This window comes from Aquarana catesbeiana, linkage group LG02 (assembly GCF_042186555.1).
Source record: "Aquarana catesbeiana isolate 2022-GZ linkage group LG02, ASM4218655v1, whole genome shotgun sequence".
Taxonomy (NCBI): Eukaryota; Metazoa; Chordata; class Amphibia; order Anura; family Ranidae; genus Aquarana; species Aquarana catesbeiana.
The window spans coordinates 557,238,749-557,254,520 of NC_133325.1; the positions used below are offsets into that span (position 1 = coordinate 557,238,749).

A 15,772-nucleotide genomic window follows, 5' to 3' on the forward strand; every position below is an offset into this window, starting at 1 on the left:
AAGCAGATAAATTACGCATTAGATTACTTGCTAGGGGTTATTCACATGCCTGTCTCAAAAGATCTTTCAAACAAGTGTCAATAAGACCAAGAAACACCCTACTGCATAACACTAAACGTTTGGGTAGCAACCCACTAAGAATCATAACTATGTTTAGTCAACAACAACACCAAGTTAGAACCATTGTAGAAAAATATTGGCACATGTTGACCCTAGACCCAACTATAGACCATTTTGTTCCTGAAAAATCGCTGTTTACTTTTAAAAGAGCCCCCTCTGTTGGTGATAGAGTTGTCAGTAGTGAATTTAAAAGTGAACATAACAAAACACATTGCAAAGTGAGGGGCACCTACATGTGTGGTGCCTGTCACTATTGCAAGTACATGTTAACCCAGAAAAACCCAATCTTACCCAAAGGCAAGGTGTTTTATCCTAAGCACTTTGCCAACTGCAAAACTTTTGGAGTCATCTACATGCTCCAATGTAGTTGCAGCTGCTTCTACGTAAAACCAAGCTGGAATTCTGGGGGAGGGCCTATAGACACATCATCAGCATGCAAACATGTGACCCAGACCTCCCCCTTGGACGCCATGTCACCATTGTGCATGATGGGAAAATTTCCCAAGATTAAATTTTTAATCCTTGATAGGATACATCCCAACCCAAGGGGGGGGGGGACTGGAATAAGACCCTCCTCCAGATGGAAGCCAAATGGATTTACTCCCTTAAAGCCACCTCACCCCCAGGCCTGAATGACACCCTATCCTTTAAACCATACCTTGAGGGGTTCTCATCAGGGGGAATGGAGAGATAATAGCCCCCTTTTTCTTTTCTTTCCTCTTGCCCCCCTACCCACTTTTTATCTGGGACAGGTTTCGCATCAGACGGTCTCTGTCACCAACAGAGGGTGAACTATACCTCTTTAATCAATGATAATGCGACTCATCTCGATGTGCATCTGGTGAAGACAAAAAATGCATATATATATAAACTGCTTGTTTTTGATCCATACTGTAATAATTTGTTGCATATGTAACTATGTCATGTTGTGATTGTAACATAGATGTAAAATCTGTATCACTCAACCATGCACTTTAAATGCGATTTGTTGACGGATGTATATAATTTTCTCCTGTACAGGACGTGCAATTGGATTGGGCTCATAAGGATGGTCTACAACTCCTTGCTTTATTCTTATTTCTACCATACAAGCGACTTATGTTTATTCTCCTTTCCCCCTCCTCTGTTCCTTTTCCACCCTCTCCCTCCGGGTTTCTCTCTTTCCCTCTCCTTCTCCTTTTTCTCTTCCCCTTTCCCATTCTTCCTCCTCCTGTGTCTCCTCTGTCGGTGGCCGGCCATGGGAGTTACCCGGCACGGAAAGAGGCTGGGCAGCTCCTTTTGGAGGATGATGGACGTATTACACCTCCGCCCACATCCTCCATCTTGTCACTCTGGCGGACATGCGCAGTCCGCTGGATTGACCTTCCGTGCCGGTGGACTGGGTGTGCGGGACGCCGCTCCGATGTGCTGGTGTTCACGCACGCGCGGTGGGGGCGGCGCCGTGCACACTGAGTCCAGGGGGCAAGCGACTGAGGTCTCCTTGACAACCATCCTGGTTATCAGCTGTGAGCTATCATAGCTCCAGCTGACCAGGATTAAACACCGCATATAAGCCCTCATTATACCGCTCCCAACCCAGACATATCTGCACTGGACTTGGACTGAGCGGTTGATGTTTTTTTGAAGCTCCCTATCAAATACAGGTATAGATATGCTCTACAATTCAATCTAAAACTTTTGATAACCCCTAATAGAGTCTCCTTTCCTTATTGATTAATGTATCCTTTCAGCAACTATATGAATCCTATTTAAATTGCAAATATATTTATATACTCCATATACTCCTTGCTTAGTGTATATTCCTCAATTGGAACTGCTAGCTCTGTCTGCAGACATGATAGACATGAAATCCTTTGGCCCTTAGATAACAGGGCACTATTTTCATGCAAAATATAAAATTAACCTATATTAATAAAGCTTATTACCCGCCTTTATTTAGAGATGTAGACAAATTTCCAACTCTATTTAATTAATTATTATCATCCTCCACACCGTCTCTATGCATATCTTTTTCTCCTCTTCTTTCAATGACATCTCGCTACTCCTCATTATTCTTTGTAGCATACCATTACAACCCTTAGATGCAAACTAATTAACCATTAAGTATACTACCTTGAATCAATCGTTTACTTTTTCTTGCACTACTTATTCTCGTTATTTTCATATTCCCTTTTTACTCTCAGGGATTACTCTCCACATTTGCCTCAGTATATTCCCCTGGTCTGGCCATCCTTGGTGGAGTGCATGAGGAAAACCCCCCTTCCCCCACCTTTTTATCAGAATTTTCTTCTGCATAAAACATTGGCATATACGCTCGCCTTGATTGACCCACTACCAGTCCGGTAATCTGATGCCAGTCCAATTGCAAGGTCCTATGGTAACCAACGAACCATTGTTTAAACATCTCTATTAACCAGCTATATGTGAGTGTTAGAATATGAAACCAACACTTAATTTCTGTTTTTGAAATCCATGCCTTGGGTTTTTTGAAAACTGATTTTCTGTATATCTAATTTTATTTTAGAAAAGGTTCTCTTAAATCTTCACACCCCTGAAGAAGAATTTGACATGTATATCAAAACACGTAAAAAAAAAAAAGGGTGTAAAGAGTACCTATTATCTATTCCTCATATTACTATATATGTGATGTACGAATAACCTATGCCTTGCTCTACGTGTTTTTAAAGTTTTTCAATAAAATTCTTATTTTTATAGATACTTTTGTATTTGTTTGACTCCAGTGCCTTAAAAGTCCATTTAGGGGAACCCCCCTCTTTCTCTTGGATTAATTATTGGATGTGGCACTCCCTTTCTACTACATGGTCTGCCTGTCCACCCTTTTCTTGCATGTAAACTGGACTGGTCTGTTACTGTTATGAGCAAAATGCTGCTGAATGGGGTTGTACTGCGGACTGGGCTGGTTGGTCCAGATGGTCTCCTGACTGGGCTGGTTTGTCTGCGAACTGTGCTGGGTGGTCTCTTTGCTGGGCTGGTCGGTCTCTTTGCTAGGAGGTCTTTGTGCTGGCAGTCTCTTTGCTGGGCTGGGCGGTCTCTTTGGTGGGTGGTCTCTTTGCTGGGCGGTCTCTGCTGGGCTGGGCGGTCTCTTTGCCGGCGTTCTCTTTGCTGGCGGTCTCTTTACTGGGCGGTCTCTTTGCTAGGCTAGGCGGTCTCTTTGCTGTGCTGGGCGGTAGGGTTGCCACATCATCCCTTTAACCTGGGACACATATGAATTACACAGGTTCTGAGGCTGATTTAATGCAGATAAGGTACCAAGTGAGTTTAATTACCACCTTAATCAGCTACAGAACCTGTGTAATAAATATGTGTCCTGTATTAAAGGGATGATGTGGCAACCCTACTGGGCGGTCTCTTTGCTGGGCTTCGACAGTCTCTTTGCTGGTGGTCTCTTTGCTGGCGGTCTCTTTGCTGGGCGGTCTCTTTGCTGGAGGTTTCTTTGCAGGCAGTCTCTTTGCTGGGTGGTCTCTTTGCTGGCAGTCTCTTTGCCAGCGGTCTCTTTGCTGGGCGGTCTATTTGCTGGCAGTCTCTTTGCTGGCGGTCTCTTTGATGTGCTGGGTGGTCTCTTTGCTGGGCAGTCTCTTTGCTGGGTGGTCTCTTTGCTGGGCTGGGCAGTCTCTTTGCTGGGCAATCTCTTTGCTGACGGTTTCTTTGCTGTGCTAGGCAGTCTCTTTACTGGGCGGTCTCTTTGCTGGTGGTCTCTTTGCTGGGCAGACTCTTTGTTGGCGGTCTCTTTGCTGGTGGTGTCTTTTCTGGGCGGTCTCTTTGCTGGGTGGTCTCTTTGCTGGGCGGTCTCTTTGCTAGGCTGGGCGGTCTCTTTGCTGGCGGTCTCCTTGCTGTGCTGGGCAGTCTCTTTGCTGGTGGTCTCTTTGCTGGGCTGGATGGTCTCTTTGCTGGGCAGTCTCTTAACTGGCATTCTCTTTTCTGGCGGTCTCTTTGCTGGGCAGTCTCTTTGCTGGCAGTCTCTTTTCTGGGCGATCTATTTGCTGGGAGGTCTCTTTGCTGGGCAATCTCTTTGCTGGCGGTCTCTTTGCTTTGCTGGGCAGTATCTTTGCTGGCGATCTCTTTGCTGTGCTGGGTGGTCTCTTTGCTGGGTGGTCTCTTTGCTGGGCTGGGGAGTCTCTTTGCTGGGGGTCTCTTTGCTGGTGGTCTCTTTGCTGGGCTGGGGAGTCTCTTTGCTGGGGGTCCCTTTGCTGGGCGGTCTCTTTGCTGTGCTGGGAGGTCTCTTTGCTGGTGGTCTCTTTGCTGTGCTGGGTGGTCTCTTTGCTGGGCGGTCTCTTTGCTGTGCTGGGCGGTCTCTTTGCTGTGCTGAGCGGTCTCTTTGCTGGCGGTCTCTTTGCTGGGCTGGGCAGTCTCTTTGATGGGCAGTCTCTTTGATGGGTGGTCTCTTTGCTGGCAGTCTCTTTGCTGTGCTGGGCCATCTCTTTGCTGGGCGGTCTCTTTGCTCTGCTGGGCTGTCTTTTTGCTGGTGATCTCTTTGCTGGACTAGGCTGGGCGGTCTCTTTGCTGGACTAGGCTGGACGGTCTCTTTGCTGGACTAAGCTGGGCGGTCTCTTTGCTGGCAGTCTCTTTGCTGTGCTGGGCGGTCTCTTTGCTGGGCGGTCTCTTTGCTCTGCTGGGCTGTCTTTTTGCTGGCGATCTCTTTGCTGGACTAGGCTGGGCAGTCTCTTTGCTGGACTAGGCTGGACGGTCTCTTTGCTGGACTAAGCTGGGCGGTCTCTTTGCTTGACTGGGCTCTCTCTTTGCTGGACTGGGCTGGGCGGTCTCTTTGCTGGACTAAGCTGGGTGGTCTCTTTGCTGGACTAAGCTGGGTGGTCTCTTTGCTGGACAGGGCTGTCTCTTTGCTGGACTGGACTGTCTCTTTGCTGGACAGGGCTGCAGCTGTCTATTTGATGTACTGGACTAGGCAGTCTCTTTGATGTACTGGGCTGCAGCTGTCTTTTTGCTGGACTGCGCTGCGGCTGCCTCTTTGATGTACTCGGTTCCCTGTTCTCTAAAGGGGCGGTTCTAAGGGGCAGTTCTAGGGGGCGGTTCTAGGGGTGGGTATGGGCGTGACCTAGGAGGGGGCAGGTGAGTTCCTGCACCTTTTCTCTGAGAAAAAAAGCCCTGCATAAAAGTATAATTACTGTACCACGGCTAATTTGGTTTTTATTTAAAATTTAATTTAGAGTCAGAGAAGGATTCAGAGGAAGAAAAGATTGTCAAAAAGGTAAAAAAGAAGGAGGTAAATAAAACAGAATCAGAAAACAACAAACAGAAAAAGACAAAAGGTGGGTAAGAAAAACATCACAATGTTATATTTATAGGTGAATACAACTATGAGTCAGTTTATTGGACTTAAATTTCACCAACAACCTTTCACATTGCTTTCAAAGGCGTGATGTCAGACTATTGATTTTGATCTACGTCTATATTTCTATGCACTTTTTTTAAGACACATTGCTGTGAAATCACAAATCTTGAATTGCTATCTTGTGTAGATTTCCTCTGGTATTTGTTAAATAATTAAATTACAGAAGAAACAAAATAATAATGATCCCACAGTGAAGCACGAAAATAGATATCTAAAGAAGAGAAAGGAATGCTTGCCCATGATTTGCTCTAATCAGATAGTACACTTGCCCAATCATCCAGTTAGAATATTGTTTGATTAGGAAACAGTGCATACCAGCAGAACTGGATCATTCACAAGGCAACCTAGGCTGAAGGCTAGGGCTTAAAGTGTTTGTTAACCCAAAAAAATAAAATAAATCCTGTTCCTTTAAAGCATATTATACAGCATAATGCTTGTGCTGCGTCATTTGACCCCCTGTAACACCTGAATTACCTGGCTAATCCTGCCTGGCTATACCCTCCCCCCTGTAAACTGACCATGGTTCATCATGGCTGCTGAGCCCTGACACAGTGGTCAGTTTACGTGCCTCCGTCATCCGCAGCCCTGCTATCTGTCTCCTCTGTGCTCTATCCCCCTCCCCTCTCTGCCTGCCAGCTTGTGACAGTGCCCACCCCCCAACTCCTGCTGCTCAAATAACTTTCACATCTTTATACCATCCCCTCTGTGTTCTAATCCTGTGTGCCCCTGTGTAAGTGATTTAGAAAAAAATAAAAAAAAGCCTGCTATACCTTATTTCACAGCTCTTCTCAACGATCACATTTTTTTAAATATAAATCACTCACACAGGGGCACACAGGATTAGAACAGAGGGGATGTGTAATGGCAATGTTCATACCTCACTTAAATGATACATAAAATAAGTGATCAAAACCTTTCGTCTATATAAGAATCAACCAATGTGGTTGCAGCTATTATGGATAGAATTAGATTGAAAGATAACTGCGAAAAGAATAACAATCAAATTTATTTAAACTTACTATTGTACAGAAAAGATACTTTTATTAATTATTCAGATATTACCAACTACAATTTAGATGGCAAAACCTTAAAAACAAAGATGTTACCAATGATACAAAGTAATACAAATAGGAATATTGCTATAATGGGCCTACAAATGCTATCAGTAAATCAGGACAAATTGTAGGACAGGAAAAGTTACAGAAAAGATTAATTTACACACAAAGAAAGTAAAGGAGGTGCATTACAGAGAGAATTCTTACGTCCCCATGCTTCTTAGACCATGAACCAAATATATTGAGCCAGGGGTATGTATTCTGATATATACACTGTTGTGGAAATTGTATGAAGATGTATTTAATATGTATTGTCATAGTGTCTCCCAGTGTTAGTACTCCCGCAGCCCGCTCTAAAGAACTGACTGGGACAGACTGACGTTGGTTGAGATCCGTTTGCTAGTGGAAAACTTCCTGTGGTTGGAGAGAGGTGTTTGTAGAATGGGGATATGTCCGCCAGCAAAAGGGCCCCTGTGCGATGCACAGACGTTCGTCTGGGAGGGATGTGTTCGCTCTGCAAAGACATTATCGGTTTAGCGGATGTGCGCTCGCGTCACCCCTGTATGCCTGATCAACATATTTTGGGTGCCATTGCGTACACCTGCAGATAATCTCCCATCAGCAGGAACGGTAGTATAGTCCGGGTATGCATTGTTCTCTGAACAATGCAGAATAAGGATTCACGAAAAACGGTAAAAACTGGAGCTTTTGGGTTGTTGCAGTCGGGAGCAGCGTTCATGATCTCAAACTTCCTGTTTCCAGCTGAAGACAGCTTATAGAGACAGGGGGCGAGAGATCGCACATGCTGCCCCCGCCCAGACATGCCCATAGGACTCCCCTAGTCATTGTTCATTGGTTGTTGTATAACCCCTCCTGTTTGAGGGAATGCCTGTGCTTGATTGGTCGATTGTGAAAGCATGAGGCTCTATGGTTTATATGAATAAAGTGGGCTACCAGGAAGGGATCAGGGCATTTGGAGGAGCGATGGAGCTAAGATGGTGACTATGTCTGTTTACTTGAGGAAAAGGGGAGACACGGTTTGTTTAAGAATGCATTATACCAAAAAGCTGAAAGGGCGCTTAATAGCACAAGAGTATAGTGGAATTTCCACGACAGCACACTTGTAAAAACCCACCCCTCCACTCCCCCCTTCCATATGCTAAGACATTGCCATTACAGATGGTATGAAGATGTAAAAGTGGCTTAACAACCTCTTTAAAGGATGTCCAGGGGGCCCAGCTACAGCCATTATGCTCCTTCAGTAATCCAGGAGGATAGCACACCTGGTCAGCTATGTGTAGCCAGTGGTGCCCAATAGGGCCTTTCTAGTACAGACACCGCATATGAGCCAGCTTCTCTGTGCCAAATTAAATTCTTATAAATGTCAATCTAAGTAATAGGAGGCTAAAGCTGCTTCCTTACATAGGGACCCATGCTGCCTTTACCCAGTCTGCATGCCAGTGTATTTAAAATCTCTCGGAAGTCAATAAACATTCAGCCTAAAATAACTCTTTGAGGAAAAAGGCCATTTTCACTTGTGCTATAAAAATGCATATGGTGATCCATGGTGTGCTGGCGAAGATGTACGTATGTTTGATGCTTCTAGGACCCAACTGGTAATCGCTGCAGCACCCACCATTTTATGAGCCATTTTGCCAGGAACGTGTGCGATAGGAATATTGAACAGGCTCTTGGGTACTGCCTCCACCATCTTGGGTAAGGGAAGCCAACACTGAAGCCTTGCAGCTTTACAGCCCGCTCCCTACTGTGCATGCACAAAGTGCGCTAGCTTTGTAAATGGTCCTGCAATGGGGAAAGGAGGAGGGCGGCCGAACTTCCGGAAGTTGGAGCGGGTACCTGTCAGGATGTAAAAAAGCAGAGCTTTAACGTAAAAAACATCTACTAAATATCAATTACGTACTCCATTATACTCACAAAGTGAGAATAGTCATAGGCATAGAACACAACACCCCCACTTCTAGATTAATTCAAAATACTGTAACTCTAAATTCATTTTTAAAATGCCTGCTTTCTGAACCTAGCATGCTGAAACAATTTTTCCCCAGTAGATGAGATGCTAGTGCTATTTCAGTAAAGAATTATATTGATATCTGGTGGGCTCAGGGATATTTTTTGTATGAAGAGTTCAACAAAAGCTGACGAAGAAAATAGATGATTCCTTCAAGTTTTATGGAATCAAATCACATAATGCTGATCCTTTGGCCAATGTATCACATCAAATTTCAGCACTGATATTGGTTCTTTTTCTATAACGTAGCTTATGTGACTATGAATCCAAGTAAATCTTTATGTAAATGTATTAAAACTGCTTATGGATATTAGTGATGTTCAGATATGCAAGCATGATATGACTGGTCAAAATTTTCCTTCAGATAGCCACAAAAAACATGTTCACTTTTGATTATCCAAGAATACACTTGGCTTGTATAGGAAGTGGAAAAATGGACAAACAATCTAGCTGTGTGGCTTAGCTCTGGGAAAATAAAATACCAGACACCAGGCAAAATTATCCAAATAGGCCAACCACTTTTTCCCCACCAATTTATTGACCAGCCTATTACGGTGCCCTCTGCCCTCTGCCCTCTACCGGTGTCCATACATCTATCTTATCCAGCTTCCATTAAAAGTATACCTGTCATGATTGAAACAAGGCAAGGCAAGAACAAAAATTATACCAACAGAAAGAAAATGTAATAGGAACAGCAAAATAGCTTTTTATGAGCAACTTGCAAGTTTCCTGGCTTTAATATGAACTAGGGAAAATGAAAATGGACTCTGAAATTGGTGTTGTCATCTTTAGAACACTTCTGTAGTGCAAGTTTTAATTTTGGTAATGAAATTGTCTTTCTTTTATCCAAGGAACTAAAAGTGACCTTGAAACAAAAAATAATGAAGTCAAAAGTAAGAAAAAAGATACTGGAAGCCTATTCCAAGCAAATGGCGAGAAAAAAGATAAAAGTAAAAAGAAAGGTATGCTGATGTATGACAAAACCTCTCAATAAGGGCTAAATGAAATCTCAGGGGATTTAAATGAACCTTTGTGCCCGTGTGATGTACTCAATCTGTTTGTGAATGTTGATCTGAGTTTTCACATGAACATACATGGGGGAATTATTTGGAAAACAAATCCCTATTCCATCCATCCTTACTAAGTGATGAATAAGCACACAAAGCCTACATAGACATACAATAAAACACATAATTTGATTTTGTAACACAAGACTATATAAACTGTTGTTCCAGGATAGGAGTAAGCCCTAGGGGCATCTGCTGTGCATAGGGACCTGCATGTTCCTAGGATATGACTGCTTAATATATCTATGTTCAGTGGAAGAACAGATTTTGAGGCTGACAGACTGTTAATAAACATCAGCACAGCATATAAAGTATTCTGCTATTAAATATGGCCATAAACCTAATTATTGTACTGTATGAACCCTAAACAGTTTATGTTTTTTTCTTTTAGGTACAGCAGGCAGTGATAAAGATTCAGACTCCAGTTCAAAGCCTAAAAAATCAGAAAAGAAAAATACAGCTTCAATGTTTCAGTCTAAAAGTGAAGGAGCTACAGACAAAAAAGAGAAGAAAAAAGGTATCAGATTGTAATACTTTTTATCAGTAAAAATAACAATATACATTGTATAGAATTAGAATACAGTAAAACCTTGGTTTATGAGCATAATTAATTCCAGAAACATGCTTGTCTAAGAAAAAGCACTTGTATATCAAAGAAAATTTCATCATAAGAAATAATGGAAACTCAAATGATTCGTTCCACAACCATTTATCCATAAGTCCTTCAGTTTATAGTCCATATAAAAAGATTATAGCAATGTGATAGGTTGTGTAACCATAAAATGTCCATCCACAAATGGCAGCCTCCACAAGGGGATTAGAAGCAAAATCCAGCAGGAGCTACAGAGTATAAAAGAGAAGTGTAGCAATATGTTGCTAAATGTTGTACCTTCATTAAATGTAACCGTATTGCTACACTTAGAGGTGCTTCTCTTCTCTTTTATACTCATTTGTGATGTAACGCTACTACTGTAAATCAAGACATCGCTTGTATATCAAGTCAAAATTTATTTAAAAAATTTGCTTGTCTTGTAAAACGCTCTCAAACTAAGTTACTCTCAAACCAAGGTTTTACTGTACTTAATTTAAAAATATTATTGTTATATTGTAGATGCAGCTCACCACTGTACACTTTGCCTGCAGCTAGATGGACTTAGTTGCACCTATAACAGGCTCCATCCGTCTTTATGTATGAATGTATTGCAATGACACATTGGTGCCGGAAATTGCGACATGAAGCTCATCTCTAATTAGACGTGGTGGGGGGTGAGCACAGTGCAGACATTGGCAGTCTAATGCCCTGTACACACGGTCGGACATTGATCGGACATTCCGACAACAAAATCCTAGGATTTTTTCTGACAGATGTTGGCTCAAACTTGTCTTGCATACACACGGTCACACAAAGTTGTCGGAAAATCCGATCATTCTGAACGCGGTGACGTAAAACACGTACGTCGGGACTATAAACGGGGCAATAGCCAATAGCTTTCATCTCTTTATTTATTCTGAGCATGCATGGCACTTTGTGCGTCGGATTTGTGTACACACGATCGGAAATTCTGACAACGGATTTTGTTGTCGGAAAATTTTATAGCCTGCTCTCAAACTTTGTGTGTCGGAAAATCCGATGGAAAATGTGTGATGGAGCCTACACACGGTCGGAATTTCCGACAACAAGGTCCTATCACACATTTTCCATCAGAAAATCCGACCGTGTGTACGGAGCATAAAACTGCACAGGAATGCATCTCTATCCTGATGACCATAGTTAAAAAATATAATAAATGCACAATTTTTTGCAGGAAAAAAATGTGCATTTATTGTTGTTTTTTTCACAGGAGCCTGCAAAGCCCTGCACAGCTGTACCAATTTAAAAAAAATCACAGCATTTGCATGGAAGGGGCAGTTTGAGAGTGGGGCAGCCCATTTGCACCATGTTATATGTTACACTCTAAATAAGGGTGTAATTTGTGCAAAAGAATACAGTATCTTATAGCTGCAGTAAAGCCCACATACCTGCAGAGGAAATGCAGAATAGTGACCTACATCAGCAATATGCAACTCACCTTTCATCTGCATAGGCCATAACAGTTAGGTTTCGAATTGAATTTAAAGTGAATCTGTCCTTTCCCGTGTAGGGAAAAGAAACTTGTTTATTTTAATTATGGTCTAGATCAGTGGACTCCAAACTGCGGCCCAGGGCACTGTTCCTCCCACTGACACCAATGTTGGAGCACTATTTCTCCTACTGACACCAATGATGGGGCACTATACATCCAACTGACGCCAATGATGGGGCACTATACCTCCCACTGACCCAAAGGATGAGACACTATACCTCTCATTGACCTGAAGGATACCGACACCAGGACATTTTCTACTCCCACTGGTCACAGTCCGACCTCTCTAAAATCTGAAGGATAGTAAACTGGCCCTTTGTTTAGAAAGTTTGGAGACCCCTGGTCTAGACAAATAAATATGGTTACCTTTGCTTTCCTCCTGTTTTGTTTGGCTGCCAGAGATGATGAGAGTCAGCCATGATCTCTATGGTGTCTCCAGCAACACGTACAAGAGTATTTCATGCAAAAGACAGTCAAGACATTCTAGGCACTGGGCAGACAAGACAGCGTAGACTACAATTTGTAGGCATTTAAAGCATATCTAAACCTAAAAACCAACACTTTATATATTGCAACTTACTAGGCCTTATATTAAGTAGCTGCAAGTTTTTTCTTTCCTTTTTTACTGATAATACTGTAAATAATAAACTTCCTGTCCCTTCATGTCTACACCTTTACTCCACTGTATATCTATGTGGTCAGTCATGGTTATAACACAGGTTGAAATTCAAACCTCAACAAAAAAGACACCCCATTTTGAGAGCACTGTGGACCTTTTTTTTTCACAGGCTGTCTCTGTTTGTCACTTTAAAAAAATAGGGCCATCATGCTCTTCAAACATCGGTATGTTTTTTTTAAATATGGGACTTCAGTAAATCCTGCTTCAGAATCTGCTTGGTGTGCTGGTTTTCCTTTCATCGCTGGATTTTTTATGGTAGCCCCCCCATAGAATCACGCATTCACCCCTCACATGGGTTACCTATCAGCGGTGGCCCATCCATACGCTCCCCTAATCCATGCGCCCGGCCCCTAATTTACATGCAGGGCGCCGGACGCATAGATTCCAATGATTTTTGTTTTTGTTTTTTTTCAGAAGCACATGATTAGAGCCGGAGGCTCTAATTGGCTTCAAAAAAGGGTGGACTCGGGTTGCAGAGCACTGCGTCCCGAGCCCACTCAGTTGTGTGACAATAGCGAATTAATATTCGTTATCGTCTTCCTGATTCTCCTCCCAGCCAAGCTTGGCTCAGGAAGCGGGTCCTGAGACCCCATTAGCCGAGAGGAGAAGTTATCCTATTGGCTGCTGAGGAGGAAGAGGGAGGAGACGCAGGGGAGGCCGTGCCACCGTGAAGCCTAGAAAGGAGGAGACGCAGGCTGAAGATGCAGAGTGAAGCTGCCGCCTGGAGGAAGCCCACGACCTATATGGGGTAAGTGCGGGGACCAATTGACAGGTGGGGGGGTGCGGGAGACCAAACCCCAAAAATATGCCACCAGCTGCAACTGTTACCTATGGATGTCTGTGCCATATGGTTTGATGAAATGTTGGACTTCAAACATGTCCAACATTATTGTATTTAGTTGGTGAGTGCTAGGTGGGCAGGTGCAGAATCTAAATAGTGCATTTAATCACTAAGCTAATCACAAGCAAAATTTTTAGTAATCAGAAGTATCATTTACCATGCAAAATTCAGTAGTAATCTCCTTTCACTGATATCATTCTATAGACTGAAATTACCTGCATTTTATTATGGCATTTTATGTGTTTTCTGTACACTTTGCATGTCTTTAATGAATAAGTCTGTTTGCGTGGTTTTTTTTCAGAATGCAGCTTACAGAAAGGGTTTAATTTACCAAAGAACTGCACTGTTCACTTAGCAAAGTTACTGTTCTCTTACCTTAGTGAATAAGGTGCAGCTAATCATGTTATGGCAAAAAATCCAGTTTTTTTAAAGTGTTACTAAACCCTGCATTCACTATATCAGATCTCCCACCATACACAGAACATGGAAATGCAATTATTTTAATAAATATAGATTAATAAATGCCACTGTGGAACCTAAGGGATTAATAAATCCCTTAGGTTCCACAGTGAGTATAACAAAAATGCTTTACTGCAGGGATATGCAATTAGCAGACCTTCAGCTGTTGCAAAACTACAAGTCCCATCATGGCTCTCCCTCTGGGTGTCATGCTTGTGGCTTTCAGAGTCTTGCTATGCCTCATGGGACTTGTAGTTCTGCAACAGCATATCCCTGCTTTACTGCATATACAGACTGATTTTACTGTTGTGGGTTTAGCAACACTTTAATTGTACATTAGAGCACACAGGATGAGCATTCCGGTACATTGGTTATGCTGCTGCCTCTGGGAGATTGGACACTGGCCAAACAAAGATGCTGGGACAGTCCAGGATAACCCCTCCCATTTACAGCATGCTTCAGTGTTTTGCTAGTGAAGAATGGACGTCTTTTCACCTTTGAGAGAAGAAAAACCTTTTCTTCGTTTTTATCAAGATGTATTTTCTTCTACCAAGTCTTCTCAGTTGATGCAGAGCAAGAAGAAGATATTTATGCAGCTTTCCGGATTGACTGATCCTCGCCATTGCAACAGAAGCCATACTTGGACTCCGCTGAGAAGAAGGGCCAGCCTATATTGTGTCTTTTGGTACTGGACTCTGCTTAAGGCGTTTGTCTAGGTACCTATGGTGAAACGTTATGAGTCAGTAGCAGAGTGATTTAAAGGTCCGGGCCCATAGTGCATTTGTCTGGTTGAACCCTGTCTCTGAAGACCCCTTAGGTGGTATGCCTGCCAGAGGGTGGAAAATGCTGGGAGCAGCATACTCCCTGGATCTTGCCTCTCTTTTTTTTAACAAGAAAAGGATCTTGCCTCTCTATCCTCTAAAGTGAATGGGGGTGCTGCAAAGCCCTTGCTGAACCTTAGCTGCAGTGAAAAAGGCTTTTGTCCATGTTTTACAGGGAGCCTGTGTTGGTGCATACAGTCCTGTACCCCTATAAGAGGGGCTCCAGCTCTGAGACAGTTTGTTGCATGGTTGTTATAGAAAGGAGGAGTTGCACAAGTTTTTAAATTTAGTGCTAAAGCATATTGCCCTTTGTATCTGCATGGGCTCTGGGCCCTACTGCTTCTACTACTCTGGCCATACTGCGCATGCCTGTGCCATTCTCCCTGAGTGTAAGTGGACTGCTTTGCCTTCCTGTCATCTCCGCTGCATCAGTTTTACAATACTCTGGATGGTACGTGGGCTCCCTGTTGCCTTACAAGTGACCTGGCCACAGACAGCATTAAAGTGATTGTAAACGTTCATTTTTTTTTTCTTTAAAACTAGCAAACAAGTTGTATTTACCTGCTCTGTGCAGTGCTTTTGCACAAAGTAGCCCCAATCTTTCTATTCTCAGGTCCCCTGCTGGCACTCCTGACACAACCCCCCCCCCCCCCCCCCCCCCCGCCGAGTGCCCTTATAGCAGGCCACTTGCTATGGAGGCACTTGTGCATGCTCGCTCCTGAGCTGGCTCTGTATGTCCATAAGACTCACAGAGTGTAGCTCTGCCCTGCCCCCCCTCCCTCCTCACTAGCTGTGATTTACAGCAATGGGAGAAAATGAAGAGGGAGAGAGCTTGCTTCTGTACAGTCAGCTGAGGATGAGGAGGATCGTACTCTATCCTAATCTCAGGATTTGGATATGCTAGGGGTCATAGTCTGCAGACATTGCTCCAAGACAGAAGGATACCATCTGATTCACTATAGATGCAGTCTGCACGTGCCTATATTTGGAGCAGACTGCATCAGCTACACCAAAAGTGATTATCCTGGGTTCTCTAAAGAGCCACCACTTTGTTAAAACTTTTCCACTTCATTCCCTATTGTGTCTGGTCCTGTATTGTGATTGGTCTAATTCAGAAAAAGGTCTTTGCTTCTCCTAAGCGTTTTGCTCAGCAATGCCCTGAGAAGGAGCGGTTCCTAAAGAAGGGGCCTGTCCCTGTTCTGGATCCAGC

General features: G+C 43.2%; 1 protein-coding gene across 1 annotated transcript in view; it reads left to right on the top strand.

Annotated features, from left to right (window-relative positions):
* Positions 1–15,772, top strand: part of TULP1 (TUB like protein 1) — a 112,476-nt gene that overhangs the window by 66,150 nt on the left and 30,554 nt on the right. Inside the window, exons 4-6 of the mRNA XM_073616001.1 lie at positions 5,304–5,405; positions 9,424–9,534; positions 10,031–10,156. Coding sequence (XP_073472102.1) covers positions 5,304–5,405; positions 9,424–9,534; positions 10,031–10,156 — 339 coding nt within the window. The remainder of the gene's footprint in view (positions 1–5,303; positions 5,406–9,423; positions 9,535–10,030; positions 10,157–15,772) is intronic.